Source organism: Drosophila virilis, chromosome 3, assembly GCF_030788295.1.
Source record: "Drosophila virilis strain 15010-1051.87 chromosome 3, Dvir_AGI_RSII-ME, whole genome shotgun sequence".
NCBI classification, from domain to species: domain Eukaryota; kingdom Metazoa; phylum Arthropoda; class Insecta; order Diptera; family Drosophilidae; genus Drosophila; species Drosophila virilis.
The window spans coordinates 26,475,976-26,490,163 of record NC_091545.1 but is presented as its reverse complement, the minus strand read 5'-3'; the positions used below and the strand labels follow the sequence as shown (position 1 = coordinate 26,490,163).

At 44.0% G+C, this 14,188-nt stretch overlaps 4 protein-coding genes across 9 annotated transcripts; all 4 read right to left on the bottom strand.

The window, feature by feature from the left end:
• Positions 1-7,057: 7,057 nt before the first annotated feature.
• LOC6624187 (gastrula zinc finger protein XlCGF57.1) lies at positions 7,058-11,462 on the bottom strand. 3 transcript variants are annotated; one of them, XM_015176090.3, is made up of 4 exons: positions 11,079-11,462; positions 8,721-9,467; positions 8,252-8,647; positions 7,058-8,194 (listed from the first exon to the last, which is right to left on the bottom strand). In XM_015176090.3, exons 2-4 carry the CDS (start codon positions 9,291-9,293, stop codon positions 7,601-7,603), a joined length of 1,563 nt encoding a protein of 520 aa, XP_015031576.1. In that variant the 5' UTR covers positions 9,294-9,467; positions 11,079-11,462; the 3' UTR covers positions 7,058-7,600. The 3 variants fall into 3 exon arrangements, with proteins under 3 accessions (XP_015031576.1, XP_015031577.1, XP_015031575.1); XM_015176091.3 differs by having other exon boundaries at positions 8,721-9,487; positions 11,277-11,462; XM_015176089.3 differs by having other exon boundaries at positions 11,277-11,462.
• A 123-nt stretch (positions 11,463-11,585) lies between these two features.
• Positions 11,586-12,341, bottom strand: Polr2H (DNA-directed RNA polymerases I, II, and III subunit Rpb8). 4 transcript variants are annotated; one of them, XM_015176087.3, is made up of 2 exons: positions 12,205-12,341; positions 11,586-12,079 (listed from the first exon to the last, which is right to left on the bottom strand). In XM_015176087.3, exon 2 carries the CDS (start codon positions 12,072-12,074, stop codon positions 11,625-11,627), a length of 450 nt encoding a protein of 149 aa, XP_015031573.1. In that variant the 5' UTR covers positions 12,075-12,079; positions 12,205-12,341; the 3' UTR covers positions 11,586-11,624. The 4 variants fall into 4 exon arrangements, with proteins under 4 accessions (XP_015031573.1, XP_015031574.1, XP_015031572.1 ...); XM_015176088.3 differs by having other exon boundaries at positions 11,586-12,074; positions 12,205-12,336; XM_015176086.3 differs by having other exon boundaries at positions 12,134-12,307.
• On the bottom strand, positions 12,245-13,301 carry LOC6624223 (uncharacterized). The gene has a single exon (XM_002048615.4). The coding sequence runs from the start codon at positions 13,288-13,290 to the stop codon at positions 12,505-12,507; it is 786 nt and encodes a 261-aa protein (XP_002048651.1). The 5' UTR covers positions 13,291-13,301; the 3' UTR covers positions 12,245-12,504.
• A 213-nt stretch (positions 13,302-13,514) lies between these two features.
• On the bottom strand, positions 13,515-14,182 carry LOC6624640 (uncharacterized). Its single transcript, XM_002048614.4, has one exon. The coding sequence runs from the start codon at positions 14,144-14,146 to the stop codon at positions 13,577-13,579; it is 570 nt and encodes a 189-aa protein (XP_002048650.1). The 5' UTR covers positions 14,147-14,182; the 3' UTR covers positions 13,515-13,576.
• Positions 14,183-14,188: the final 6 nt, after the last annotated feature.

Below are 14,188 nucleotides of genomic sequence, written 5' to 3'. Positions count from 1 at the left end.
GGCTGGCCACTGTTTGCATAACTACGCACATAGCAACGAGCAGAAGCTGGCAGAAATATTATAAAAGGGGCCAAAGGAGGCAACTGCAGCAGCCGCAGCCGCAGCAGCAAAAGCAGCAACAACGACGACGACAACTGCAATTTGTCCAGCTGCATGAGACATCTCCAGACAGAGGCAGAGAGGCGCATACAGAACCATGGGATCGGAGGCAGAGACACACGCATGCTTGCCAGGAGCTTCGACTGGGGCTGGGTGACAAGTGCTTAGTGTCAGCACCTCGGTTAGCATGCAGAGTGTAGCGGAGCTCAGTTGAGTTCGCATTCCCCCTGTCGTACCCCTGTCAGCTTCCACTGTTGACAATTTTGTTTGGCCTGACCAGGATGCAGTTACAAATTCGTTGGTGCAGGGGGAGAGCGGTTTGGGACTCAGCTTACACATTAATTATCACTTTTGTTACCGGACGGTAGCACGCCAGAAGTACAAGTAGAAGTAGAAATAGAAGTAGAAGTAGAAGAAGAAGACACACGACAGACAGGCGACAGATGATAACATTAGAAGACAGATGTACTTAGTTTGTTGCTTAAGTCTTTTGTTTTCCTTTACGCCACTTGCCATTTGCCAGGTGATAAATGAACTGCTGAAAGTCTTAAGGTGCCTGTGCAAGGGGGAAGGGACGCAGGGGCGGTTGCAGCCCTTTAGGTCGCACTGATTTATGCTTGCCAAGCTCAAAATTAATCGATAATAATCGATAGCAACACCCACTTGATAGCCAGACGTCGCGACGTTTCAGGCGTTCAGATGAAAATTAAATTATAAAATGCTTTACAAGTGGTTCGGCCCCATGGGTTTCAGCCTGCCACGCCCTGCACCTACAGCTTTCAGCCTTGATACACTGAAATAAAACTGCACACAAACGAGGGTGGACATGCGATTTCCTTGACATTTATGCAATGCAACCGCAGACGCAGTGGGGCGGAGCAACTTGTCTGCCAGCAAGCACACAGCCACGGCCATGGTCTTAACCTCAGTCTCAGCCGTTGCCACGCCCCACTTGTATGCAGCAGATGTGTTTGCGGCCGGGGCAAATTGTCGAGAAGCTAAAGCAAATAGCCAGCGGCCAGATTTTGTCTTTGCGTACAGTGTAACACGTATCAATTATAGACAACAGAAACAACAACTACAATAAAAACACAATCTCAATACGGCCAACGACATCAAATTATTGGCTTGGGCCCAAGCGATTTAGGGCACACATGGGTCTCGCTCTGTAAAAGCAACAATGCGGCACAATTGCTTAGAAACAAAGTGGTTCGACTAAACATGGGAGCAAGAGAACACTCTCAGATAGTGTGGAAGTCTGTTTTAGATATTTCTGCTAAATTTAGTAAAGTTTTAGTAAGATCCAGTGTAGAATACAAATTTTTACCAATTGTGTGCCACTTGATATTATCTAATAAAACGAACATTAAGTTTTACACTTTTCATTTATACCAAGTCCATAAAATATTATTATTTTATTTTTAACAAATTATTCCAGCTATCTGCAGACTGGATAAGACTCTTGCCTTTGCCAACTGTGCTGCAGCGTATTGAAGGCGCCAACAGCCATGGGCAATCTAGTCCGATGGCAAAGCAATGCAGAGACAAAGACAAAAATTCAAAGCGACTTTAAGTGCCCACAAGCCTGGGCCCAGTTTAAGTCAGTGCCAAACTATGTCTGTAGATTTAAGCTGCGCTTTGGTACCTAATGGACAGCAGCGTTTGCCAGGACTGGGTTGGAGTTTGGGTTGGACTTGGAGTCGGAGTCAGTGTCTGAGCCTGAGCCGCAGCGGTTACAGTCCTGCATAAAAAATGATTAATTCCTAGCCTGATAATTTATGTAGACACATAATTCACAGCGGGACATATTTTAGCCAGAGTTCAGGCCACAAATGCGGTCGCCACTTAAATGTGGCTCTAAAAATAGCACACACACACATACCTATTATATGAGTGAGTGAGTGTGTGTGTGTGTGAGTGAGTGTCGGTCATATGCTTAAGCTAAAAATAAAAGGTAAAAACCTCATAGCGGCGCAAGCATCGGCGCGCGCATTTGATTTAAATTGAAGTTAAATCCAAAGCCAAGCCAAAAGGCTAAGATCAAGGCTATTCTATGGCCATGGAGCTTTGGAACGTGGCCAGCGCCTGGCTATATCATCACTACCTTTAAATATTTATGACGCAGCGGCTGAGCACAGGCTGAGCTTAAGCCCTAATCAAAACTGGCCGTTTGCTTTTTAGTTAGAAAATTGTCAAGTTCGTTGCCTAAGTCTTTTGTTCTTTTCTTTATTTCATTTTTCTCTCAAGTAAAAGAAATCGCCGTGAAATATTTTAAATATTAATGAAAATAATATGTGAAATTAAGTTCATATTCCCAATCAATATCCAAGCCCGGCTTTGCTAGGACCAAACTGTTCTTGAATTTCAAGTCAGTCGGATGGAATATCTAAATTAGCCTTTTTTTATACCCTGAACCTATTAAAAATGGGTAATGTATTTGTGTAAATGTATGTAACAGGCATAAGGAAGCATCTTGTTGATCAGCATCAACAGTCGAGCCGATCTAGCCATGTCCGACTCTCTGTCCGTCCCTCTGTCCGTCCGTAGAGATTTGTAAGTCCTCCTAGTGCCCACGCAGATCGACTTTGTTTCCGATATTGCCCCGTTTCCAAGTAATCGATACAAATCTATATCGAAATCCTGTTTTTTGAGCAATTTTGGTAAATAATAAAAGCAGGAGTCACCAAACTTGACAAGTAGCTTCTAGAATAGTATATATATTTGCATTTGGTATTGGAAGAAGAGGTATCCCCAAGTCGGGAGCTCCTCACTAGAACCTCTTACTTGTTTAGTCTGCGTAACTGGTATATAAATTGAACAATACAAATTTAGCCTATACGAAGCCCAGTTATTCTCAGAGCCAAGTTTCGAGAATGTTAAACTCTCACTTCCTACTTGAGATAAACCATCCAGGAGCACATAAAGTAGCAACATCCAAGCATTTGTGTCTTTGTCAAGTGTCCCCATTGGGCAAGCATCATCAGCATACAGTTGACATTATTACGATGTTCAGCAATAGAAGCGCATTAGTTATCTGAATGATACTTAAGCTGCACTTCCTTGATACCTTGCTCCCTCAGACTCATGAATTGATAATCAATAGATGGTCAAGCGCGGTCATGAATGTGCATCCTCCTCCACTGATTGAGTCAGCTGTGACTGTCGCAGTATAATTTGTACCACAGTGGCAGATGCATGCCCCAAACCCCAAGCTGAATAGCCAACTGGAATAAATTCTAGGCTGGCAACCCGCTGGCTTTCATTTCTAATTTTTGCATTTGGACCACTGTGGGGATCGGCTACCGTCCATCGATGGGGCCATGTCGATGGCGATGTTTTAGCGCATTTTATTGCTTTATTTAAGACTTTGGCATCGCACAACGCTTGTCAATTTTACAACTTTATAGAGGCGAGCGCTTATCGTTTGCATATTTATGCCTCGCTCGATGGCCATGTCTCTTAATATTTTTGACATATTGGCTATGGCCGTGCGCTGGCCCAACCATTGTCTGGCCCCATAGCCTGGCTGGACCTAAGGCTGCTGTCTGCTGTTCACCGTCTGCGCCTCAGCTTGGCTGTGAGAGGCTCATTGTTGTCGTCATTTGTTGACTGCGCCTTCCACAGAAATTTGTGCAACTCGACTCAAGGAGTTGAGTTCTGTATTTGCGTCTACGTCTGTGCCTGCGTCTGCGCCTGTGTCCGTGTCTGTATCTGTGTCTGCGTTCGCATTTGAATTGCAAATCCTATTATGACTTGTGAAATTATAATTTTTCTAGCCAGGCCGGCCGCACAGCCACTCCAGGTTCATGCCCATGTCCGTGTCCAGGGTCCAGTCTGTAGTTTCTTGTCTGCAGTCTGTTTTCTGTAAAGCAGAGGGTTCAATAGCATGAATTATGCATATGCAGGCGCTTTTGGGGCGCACACGCATCCCATGCACTTAGTTATGATAACGTTGCACATTTTGCTGCACGGGCTGCTCCTCTTCAGCATCCTCATCTATTTGTTTTGGCCAGCTACAACGCAATACGCCTCACGCCCCATTCACCATGCCCCACGCCTCAAAAGTTGCATCCGCAGCAGCATTCGCATCCAAATGGCCAAATGGCTTATGCTTTATGCGTAGCAGCTGCTGGCCACTGTAGGCTCTGTAGAGCACTGTGAGAGTTGTAGACGCTGACGACGCCCCCTCTTTTGGCTGCTACCGCAACTCGAACTCGAACTTGGGCCCAACCATTGCTGCTGACAGAACAAAGAAGTCGTTCATTTGTAATTGTTGTTGCTGCTGTTGCTGCAAAGGGCAGACACGGCCAAGGATTACCAGCAGCAGATGTAGACGCACATACTCCAACATATATGTGTGTGTGTCTTTGTATATAGTGTGCACCATGTACATATTTATGCTCATATGGAGGCAGGCTGTGTGTGCTTGCATATCTTTTATGACTTTTGACTTGCCTTTGACTTTGGTCAGGTTGAGTTGAACGACCGACACATGTGCTGCCAGATGGGCTTTGTCGAAAATCCATCCATGGTCAACAGCCATAATGGTTAGCTGGTCTCTTCAAGGCTATAGCATGTCAGGCCTATGTCTATAAGGAACCATAGACCGTGTTAATTAAACAATTATATTTTAGATTCTCCTTTCGTTCCAGCCTCCACCTTGAAAGTTTTTAAGTTACCAGGTGGACAAATAGAGCAAACAGCCTGCAGAAGATCCTTTCTGAGGCATATTGATCATATATAAATATATACATTTTGGATTCGGCGTTATCTCCTTTTATGCGTTACATATTTCATGACAAAATTACATTACAATGGTACAGTAATGCCTGTTCGTATGATACCGTCTTCATTTCTCTTCAGCTGGCTTAGCTTAAGTGGACAACTGCAATTTTGTATGCAGTCCTTACCACTTACAGCTTAATAGGAAGCCTATTAGCTGGGCTACCATTTTGCAACGCCAACTCGCACACAAATCACACACAATTAGATGTCAGTCAATGTTGAAGCTGGTCAACAACTGACCATGATTACTGACTCCGTTTGTCCGGGTGCTGAACGAGCCCCGTCGAGCAGCGATTTCAGCTATGACATTACCTCAATGTCGGCGCAAATTTGCAAATTAGCAGCAGACAACAAAAGAATTATATATGCACATTATATAATGCGAGTTTACCAAACTAACAACGTCCAATGGTTGAGGAACAAAATACCCAAGCCGAATCAATTTGCTGCGGATCACACAATGAAAACCAGAACAGGAACCGTCACAGGTTCTGTGTCTTTCGTCTGGGCAATGGATCTGGATACTCCAACAGAAGGCAGTTCCTCCTATTCATCCCATGCACACACATTTTTCCCATCATTAACATTGCGAAGACGAAATCTGCATTCAGATGAAGTTAAGCCGACCAAGAATCATGCGTACTTACTTACATAGCTCTTGTGTCTGTGACTATTTGTTTCACGAATTCGCAGCGCATTAAACGAACGAAAAAAAAAAACCGACAACTCGAAAAGAAAGAAATTTAAAGAGAGTCACACGCCAAACTTGTGAATATCCTAGAAAATTATTTAAATTATTGACGCTACCAAGTGAAGAACCCTAAAGATATATACCTATGACTTGGATATACATTATTTCATACCTTATCTGATATGCTAATAAAAATAGTATTCTCATATGCTATGAAAAATATTTCATATAAGAATGCAAAATATACACAAAGCATGGGAAATATGCCAACTCTCAGTAAAAAAGATTGTTACTTTTCAGTAGTTATCTTACATTGATGAAATGCTCAACTTGTAGGGTATTTAAGAGCAACAGCAGTGGCACTCTGTCCTACGGTCCAAACAAGGCAAAAGGCATGTCCATCCTCCTATCGTAACAAGAACAATTTGTTCTAATGCGCCATGGCAGCAGTTGCAGCAGCGGCAGCAGCAGATGCTGGAGCCATCGCAACGAGAAGCTGGAGATGCATAGAAAAAGGAAAGGGCAGCCACTGAACACGCAATGGCCAGAACAAATGTAGACATTAAGCTGCTGCTGCTGGCTGTGGCCAAGCCGACCGCAAACGGAGCATGGAACGCAGACAGGGCGCACCTTAACATCGAGTGACACGCAATGGACAAACGCCAACGCCAACCAGCCAACCAGCAGTTGGCCACAATAAAAATCACGTACATATATATCTATATATTAGATATATAAAATTTGCCATATTTCTCGCGCCTTAGTTTTTCCCAGCAGATACTTACGGGCATTTCAATAAATTCGCTGCAGAATTTTCATTAATCGGCATCTAGTGGGGGAGCCTCACAAGTGCCTCGGGTGGACAGCAACAGCAGGTGGAACGGCTAATGCTGAGGATGCTGCCACTGCCAGTTGTACCATGGCCATAAAAATATTTGCCGCCTTAATGTGAGTGGCTTATAAATTTGCACAAACGCGACCATATATAGCATTTAAGCACTGGGCCCATGGGGGCAGGGGCAGTCAACAGATCGCAGACCACCATCCACTACCAATGCCGTGACAGTTGTACATAACTGTTATTGTGGTTAGCTCGTTGGCTCTGGACAGTTTTTTTCCGAGTTGATAAGGGGACGTCTTTTTGCTTTTTTCCTCCGAATTCTTTGCTTATAAACGTAAGCCGTTTCTTCTAAAACTGAAATTGCTTTATTATTGTTCGAATTTCAAATACGTCAAATTGTTAGCTTTCTTTGCGATTTTAATAAATCAACCCCCTCACAACCGATCATACGGCGCTGTTATATAAATTACGACATAGGTGAATATAAAAGTAGACTACCCACTGGCTAAATAGGGTAGAAGAGAGTGAGACAGTAAGCAAAAGAGAGGGAGTTACCACTTACCCAAGAAATGTGTAAAGTATATATTACTAGCAGTTATAATAAAAAATATACACCTTGGTTGTTAGGTGATATATGTAAATTTAAAATACTGACTCTAAACTGATTTCATTTATTTTAAACTTGCTAATGGTATTTACTTCTTAACGTGTACATCTACAATACTTAATTAATATTGGGATTATACAATGGTTTTTTTTTGGTTTCGTAAATGATGGTTGTACATTGTAAACTAACGATAATGATGTGGACTTAAATGCTACTCTGTAAATAAATATGCATGGCCACAATGAATTGAATTTAATTGAACTTTGAGTAAAAACTAAGCGGTAAGCACTGCTCTGGCAAGTTTTCGTTTAACGGAACATATTCACTTTGTGTGTTTTCATGTGTTGTTAATAAAACTTGTTTTTTTTTTTTTTGTTTTTGGTAAAGGCAAAACTAATATAATGTAAATTCAATGTATCGGTGCTTAAATCCTAACATCTTTGGACTAAATCATTTGGTAAAATTTTCTATTTAACTTTTTGGGTTTAAGCTAAATTAAATGGCAAGAACTAATTCTAAGCGCGTTTACTCTATGGCACAATCGCTTTAGTCAGAAGCACTGAGCAATAGTTGCTTTTTACTTCTGCTTCATGTACATGGTCGCAATCTTGTCGAGTATCGTATCGATCGAGAGCAGCTCCTCGCTAAACTTTTGCATGGTCTGCGCCGGCACAATCCACTTAAGAAACTCCTCCACATTTAAACGCAGCCTAGCCAAAGGCGTCAACGTCGCATCGTCATGTGATGGACGCTGCGCCAGCTTGAGCGATGCAATGATAACATTATCAATTAGACGCTTTTCATAACCTAGCTGACGCAACTTCTGTGCCGAGCTAATCTTTTTTAGCACAACAGCAATATTGAACCGAATGTTAGAAAGCGTATGTGCATCTTCTGTTTGGCTATCGTTAGGTTCCTCTGTTGTTTGACACTTGCCACACTGTTCGGCATGCGCCTGCAGCTCTACTTTGATTTTAAAGAACTCTTGGCAGCCAGGGCACATGTAGGGCTTCTGCTGTTTGTGTATCTTTTTCATGTGATTCTTGAGATGCGCTAGCTGCGAAAAGGCCACCTCGTCCGTACATAGTTGGCAGCGAAATGGCTTTTCACCCGTGTGTTTTCGTATGTGCAGCTTAAGGACGCTGGAGTGGGCAAACGTTTGATGACAGATCTACAAGGTTACATCAATATAAATGGATAATTCATCTTTTGCATAGTCGCCTCTTACCCGACACTGATATGGCCGCTCCCCCGTGTGCATTCGCATATGCACATTGTATTGCGACTTTTGGGTAAAATACGAATTGCACACTTCGCAGACGTGCGTTTTGACTGCGGCATGTTTCTGCATATGCGTGGCCAGATCCTCATCCGGTTCGATGGTTTTATGGCAAATTTCACAATCAAATTGACTCAGCTTGTGGTGCTCCTGATTGATATGAGCGCGCAGTGCCAATTCATTAGCAAACTGATTCTCACATATGGAGCATCTGTGCTCCATTCCCTGTTCGTGTCGCTCCATGTGTACGCGCAGATTAGCATTGGTCGAAAAGCTGGCCGAGCATTTGGTGCAATTAAATTGCTGTATACTCGTCTTGTGATGAGATACCATGTGCTGCTGCAGCTGTTGCACGGGGAAGGAAATGAGAAATATTAATTTGTATATAGGATAAATGGTGTGATGTTGCTTTACTCACTTGACCGCCACGTGCGAAGCGTTTCTCGCAGAGTGCACATGGATATGGCTTCTCGCCCGAATGCAAGCGCATGTGCAGTTTGAGGCGCTCCTTCAGAGCAAATGATTTGGGACACTGGCTGCAAGCGAACTGTTTCTTGTGCTCATGGGCGGTGGTGATGTGGTTCTTAAGATTCACCGCCTGGCGATAGCATTTGCCGCACTCAGCACATTTGTGTGGTCGCTCGTCGGAGTGGATGAGCATGTGACGCAGCAGATCGGTCTTGCCGCCGAACTCCTTCGAGCAATGGGAGCAAACGTGTTGCTTGCGTTTGGTGGACTCTGCTTTGCGTGGTGATTTCTTTGGTTTCGGCTGAATATAGTCCGCATCGGCATCCGTCGAGTCCTGATCGGCTTCGGGCTCTCCATCCACATACAAATCTTGCAGACTGTTGAGGCTGCTCTTGCGTCGCTTAATTGCCGTGGCAGCCGGCGAAAAATCGCGAGCCGCTGGCGGCGAGGACAGCGATATACCGCTGTCCGTAAGCACAGAGACAGCATCCTCCTTGGATAGGCTGCGACGACTGCGTACCATGCTGTGTTAGTTTTATGTCTATTACAGAGCCTTCTGCACCCGGCACCAGCTGCTAATTTACTTGGGTAAGGGGTTAAGGTTTCTACAATAGGTATTTGATTTTCGATAATTTTTAGCTAAAGAAGAAGGTTCCCAAACACCTCGGATTGTTATAGCGATTTAGTTATAGTTTCGCTGCAAGAAAAAGTTAAGAGCTGTTGATTATTTAGCTTGCATTGCCACGTTCGAAACAACTCACAAAACAAAACACAAAAGAAAACTACAATAAGAATTTCAGCTGTGTCCACCGAACTTTAAAAACTGACGCTGTCGATAAGAACCACTTCAAGGGGCGGGGCAGAGAGAAGTACCGAGGGAAGTCAGCGAAATTACACGTAGCAAAAAGTTATTCGCTTTATGAAAGCTAAATACGTTTAGCACTTACTGATTTAAACTCGTCGTCCCAAGTGAGTTGGTGGTTGATTTAAGACTCTCACTTTTTTGCTCTAATCAAATTTGAAACCTGAGACAAGTACTCTTGAATTGAACAGTGTTTTTTTTTTACTGTGTAGCAGTACTATATTTGTTTTTATCACTTTATCAGCTAGAATTTCCAGGTAGTGTATATACACACACACACACACACACACACATACATGTGACAACTTATGTGTGGAAAGCTGAAAAGTTGTTTAGTTTGTTTTCTCAATCTTTTGTTTGGAATGCGAGAGAGCGAACTGATAAACGCGCGACAAAGGCAATAACTGATAAGGGTAAGTCTGGTCAGATAAGAGTTTATTTATACAACTAGTGGTATATTTTTCACTATAAAACTGCTCTTGCTGCTGCAGTTGTTGCTCAGAACTTCCAGTGAAGTGGCATATTAATATAGGAAAACTGCATGCGAAACAAAGAAAACTGTAAAAAACATCAAGAATAGGCGACGATGACGACCCTGGGAACAGTTAGCGCGAAATGCTATACATAAACATCTGGCGAACAGATTGCCCATATGAGCTCACACACCCCCTCCAGACACACACACACACACACATACACATAGGAGATTTACAGACCTGTGGCGTCGCTTCATTGAAGTCAACAAAAAAATAACCAAAGGGCGGCGGCGCACGCCAAAACTTACTGTGCACAGTTTTATGTACTCGATGACGGTAATTGGGAACAGCATTGAAGCATGATGTCCAAGTGCAGGGACAGGGCCACAGTTCACACAGCTGCACGTTACGCAAATGAAGCGTAAAACGAAAATGAAAGCACTGTTGAAACGCAAATTGAAAGCGCGCGACAAACCCTAAAAAAAACACACACTTCCAAAGAGCTTTAACTGTAACTATTGCAGCAGCTCTGCTGTCGCCCGCGTCCGACGTGGAAGCGGCGCTGCCGTACGGTAGCCAGCGATTCATTAAATTGAAAGAGAACATTGAAAAAAGCACGAACGACAGCGAAAAGTCACAAAAGGTGTGGGACACAAAGAACATATATATATATATAAAAAAAAAAAGAAAAAACAGCAGTTTTGTAATGCTAAATAGGCAGCAGTGGCGAGCAGCGCAATTGCAGAGCACAGGGCGTGCGTCTTGCTGTGGGGGTCAAACGTTGAAGTCTTTTGTTTATGTCGCACTGAAAGATCAACAAAAACCTGCGCAAGAAGTTTTGTTAGTAGCTACAAAATACCAGCACCAATGTATCACAGCTAATTATATTTTATATATTGTACATAAGTAAATGCCAACACCACAATTAATTCGCATTGTTAGGGAAATCAGGGCAAAAAAGGCAACTTACCCGCAGTGGAGTGCGAATATTTATAGAGCAGCTGCAAAACAAAACTGATACAAGCACACACACAAACACACTCACCGCTGTAGTCGCACACACACACACAAAGCAGCTGGCTACATTTTATGTTTTATTTGTTTAAACCTTTACTGCATTTGCCAAACAAACGCCCATTTTCACTGCACACTTCATATTTGTGTTTACCTTTAGCAGCCCCATAAGCACCAACATATTGTGAACGCTGAGCAAAAGCCATGAACAATCTTAGCTCATTTCACATGTTATACATTACATTGTACATGTCAAATGTATTGTTTTCTTAAGTAAAATTTAATTAATTTCGTTTAGCACCCCGCTGCGACGTGTTCACTTGTAATGCTTAGGGTGGAACTAGTTCGATTAGGGAATATCGATAGGTCGACATTTAAGAGCACACTCCCTGTATTTCAATACTGTAATTTCAGTATTTTACATTTGGCGTTTACGGTAACACTGCATACTATAACGAAAGCATTGAATCTTATAAACGCAATGTGATTTATTATACAAAACTCAAAACGCCAGTCGCTTCATAAGCAAATACATGTGCTGATCCACTTCAAAGCCGTGCAAATTATTGGCATCACCTTGCAGACGCATCAGCAGACCTCCAAATGAAACGTATGCCGACAGCCGGGATGATTCGTTATGCGCTTCGTCGCCTTCTATGCGATAGATCTTTCCGTACATAACATACTCAAAACTGTCTGCTCGCGTGCCTTCGTGCTCCATGGGATTATATTCGCCGCTGTCGGGACAACCATCCTCGCGCAGTGTTGTGGCCAGTACTAAGCGGAATTTGTCTCCCAGTTCCATAGGATAAAGCCACGAATTTATGTCCAGTATGAGGTCCATTTTAAAAGACTCTGATTCGCAGTGCAGGCGGGAGACACGATCGAACTTTTTACCTTCCGGATCCATGTCCTTAACGTTGAATATGTCCTCAAATAACACTCCTGCCATCTTCTCTATGAAATAGTTTATTAACTTGGATCGCTTACTTCCGTCCGCCAAAAATTTACCTTGCGCTTAAGTCGACAATGGCAAAGCTTAGGGATTTTGTTTTTTAGCAGAACCCACTGCTGTTACTCACTTTTTAAACAGTTGATAAAGTCACTTTGTTAAATTTTAACTTGTTTTGTATTTTTATTAAAAATACAGCGTTGTCGGCAGTTCAATTTAGCGTGCTACAGGGCTGGACAATCTATAGAATGGTGGTGTGTCGATATGCTAGTTAAATATAATATATCGATATTAAGTGGGCTACCAGATGCGCAAAATCAAAGATTTATCAACACTGTATTTTATACAGCACTTTAATGGGCAATAAAAATTTACAATTTGAAATTATAGTTATTTTTATTAATATAATATTTACAAGTGATGACATCATTTACCAATTCTGCGCTCGAACAGAATAGGCAATAATGCGACCGCCCGAGTATATTGGCCTACGTATAGCGGGCGTTAACTGCGCTATTGGAGATATAGGCGAATTAACGGTTATCTTAGCCGGCTTTCTTTTCAAAGGGGCATTAAGAATTAAGCGCTCCGCTCTAAACGGAATTCGACGCTCCAGAAAGGGCAGAGTCAATTGGGTTGCAGGGAAAGCAGCGTTAACTCCATTAACAATTTTGGCGGGTCTTCTCTGCGGACGCGCGGTTAGTTTTGCGGGTCTTCGTTGGCTCTGCACGGGACGCAGCAGCTGCCGGAAGGCGGTAAAACGTTGCACCAGCGGTAGTATAAGCTGTGCCTGTGGTCGCAAGCTAGCCAGGTTTATGATTGCTGCACTCTGTACCGGACTGTTGCTGTCAGTGTTCGTGGGCGCCTCTGGTGGACCGTATAACTGGTCAGGAGTTTCATCTACGACCGGAGGTCCGTATGTATCATCGGGTGGTCCGTAGACCTCATCGGGAGGACCGTAGACCTCGTCAGGTGGTCCATAAATCAGTTCCGGCTGCTCCTCAGGTGGTCCATAGGTCAAATCCGGCTCAGGAAAGTCGGCCGCCTGCTCCGTTGGCAACTCAAACGGCGGATCTGGCGTCAGACCAGCTGCTGGATATGGTGCGGCCTCTTGTCGCTGCAAAACAGGTCCCGGAAAGCGTAATCCAGCCGCCGCACTAGCATCCAGACCAAGCAACGAACAAAGGACCACTAATAACACGCTTGCACCGAACATTTTGCTGTCAAAACATGAACTGCTACTTCCACCTGAAAATTGGCTGCTTTAAATACCCATAGCCCACAGATGACCTTCATTGATAGACTGACCAAACTGTCCCAGTGCCCAAAATGCAGACGAGGCCAATTGCCAACGCCGCCGCCGTCGTTGCCGCCGCGATGACTTATACGGCAAACCCAAACGTTTACGTGCCCAACAACGCTGACTAGACTACGTGTAAGCCAAAGATTATGTTGTTATGGCCAACTTTATTAATAGCCCTTACATGACTTAGGTTATAATTTTACCACCTGCTACGCAGCACTAAGCGCTGAGGCACCGGCTGCTGTCGGCGACGTCCCTGTGGAAAGCGTTGATAGATCCTCGCCGGCTTATTGTCCTGGGGCTGATCGAGTGTCGTGGATACGGCAATTACGGTTCCATCTTCGGCCACTTGCACAAGCACTTCCTCTTCATCCACATCTGCGGCTGGCTGCTGCTTGGCATCGGGTAACTCATCCTCTGGAGCTGGTATGTCGTCCGTTTCAATGGGAAGCTCTGGCTCTACCTCTGGCACCTGATCTGGCTGCGCCACCTCATCCACAGTCGTGGGTGGTCCGTAGACGCTGTCCGGTGGTCCATATGTGTTATCCGGTGGTAAATAACTGGCTTCCGGTTGGGCGGTTGAGCTTGGCAGTTCGAATGGTACCTCGGGAGTAATGCCCGCCTCCGGATAGCCAGTGGGCGCTGGACTTGGCGCTGCCTGCTCCTGACGTGCAAGACCACGACGCGGTACGAATCTTTGACGTAGTGGCTCCGAGTTGGCCAACACGGCCAGACTCAGCAGCAGGATAGCAGACGAGGCTTTAATCATTTTGACGATCACTTGAGTTGTGTTCTGAGTTGCCCAAGAGCT

What these genes read in the sequence shown, in the direction of transcription:
- LOC6624187 (XM_015176090.3), bottom strand. Translation starts at nt 9,293, where the DNA reads ATGGTACGCAGTCGTCGCAGCCTATCCAAGGAGGATGCTGTCTCTGTG. An exon ending in GCTTCGCACGTGGCGGTCAA is followed by an intron (nt 8,648 to 8,720) that starts GTGAGTAAAGCA and finishes CCCGTGCAACAG; the next exon opens with CTGCAGCAGCACATGGTATC. An exon ending in AGCGGCCATATCAGTGTCGG is followed by an intron (nt 8,195 to 8,251) that starts GTAAGAGGCGAC and finishes GTAACCTTGTAG; the next exon opens with ATCTGTCATCAAACGTTTGC.
- LOC6624640 (XM_002048614.4), bottom strand. Translation starts at nt 14,146, where the DNA reads ATGATTAAAGCCTCGTCTGCTATCCTGCTGCTGAGTCTGGCCGTGTTG.
- Polr2H (XM_015176087.3), bottom strand. Translation starts at nt 12,074, where the DNA reads ATGGCAGGAGTGTTATTTGAGGACATATTCAACGTTAAGGACATGGAT.
- LOC6624223 (XM_002048615.4), bottom strand. Translation starts at nt 13,290, where the DNA reads ATGTTCGGTGCAAGCGTGTTATTAGTGGTCCTTTGTTCGTTGCTTGGT.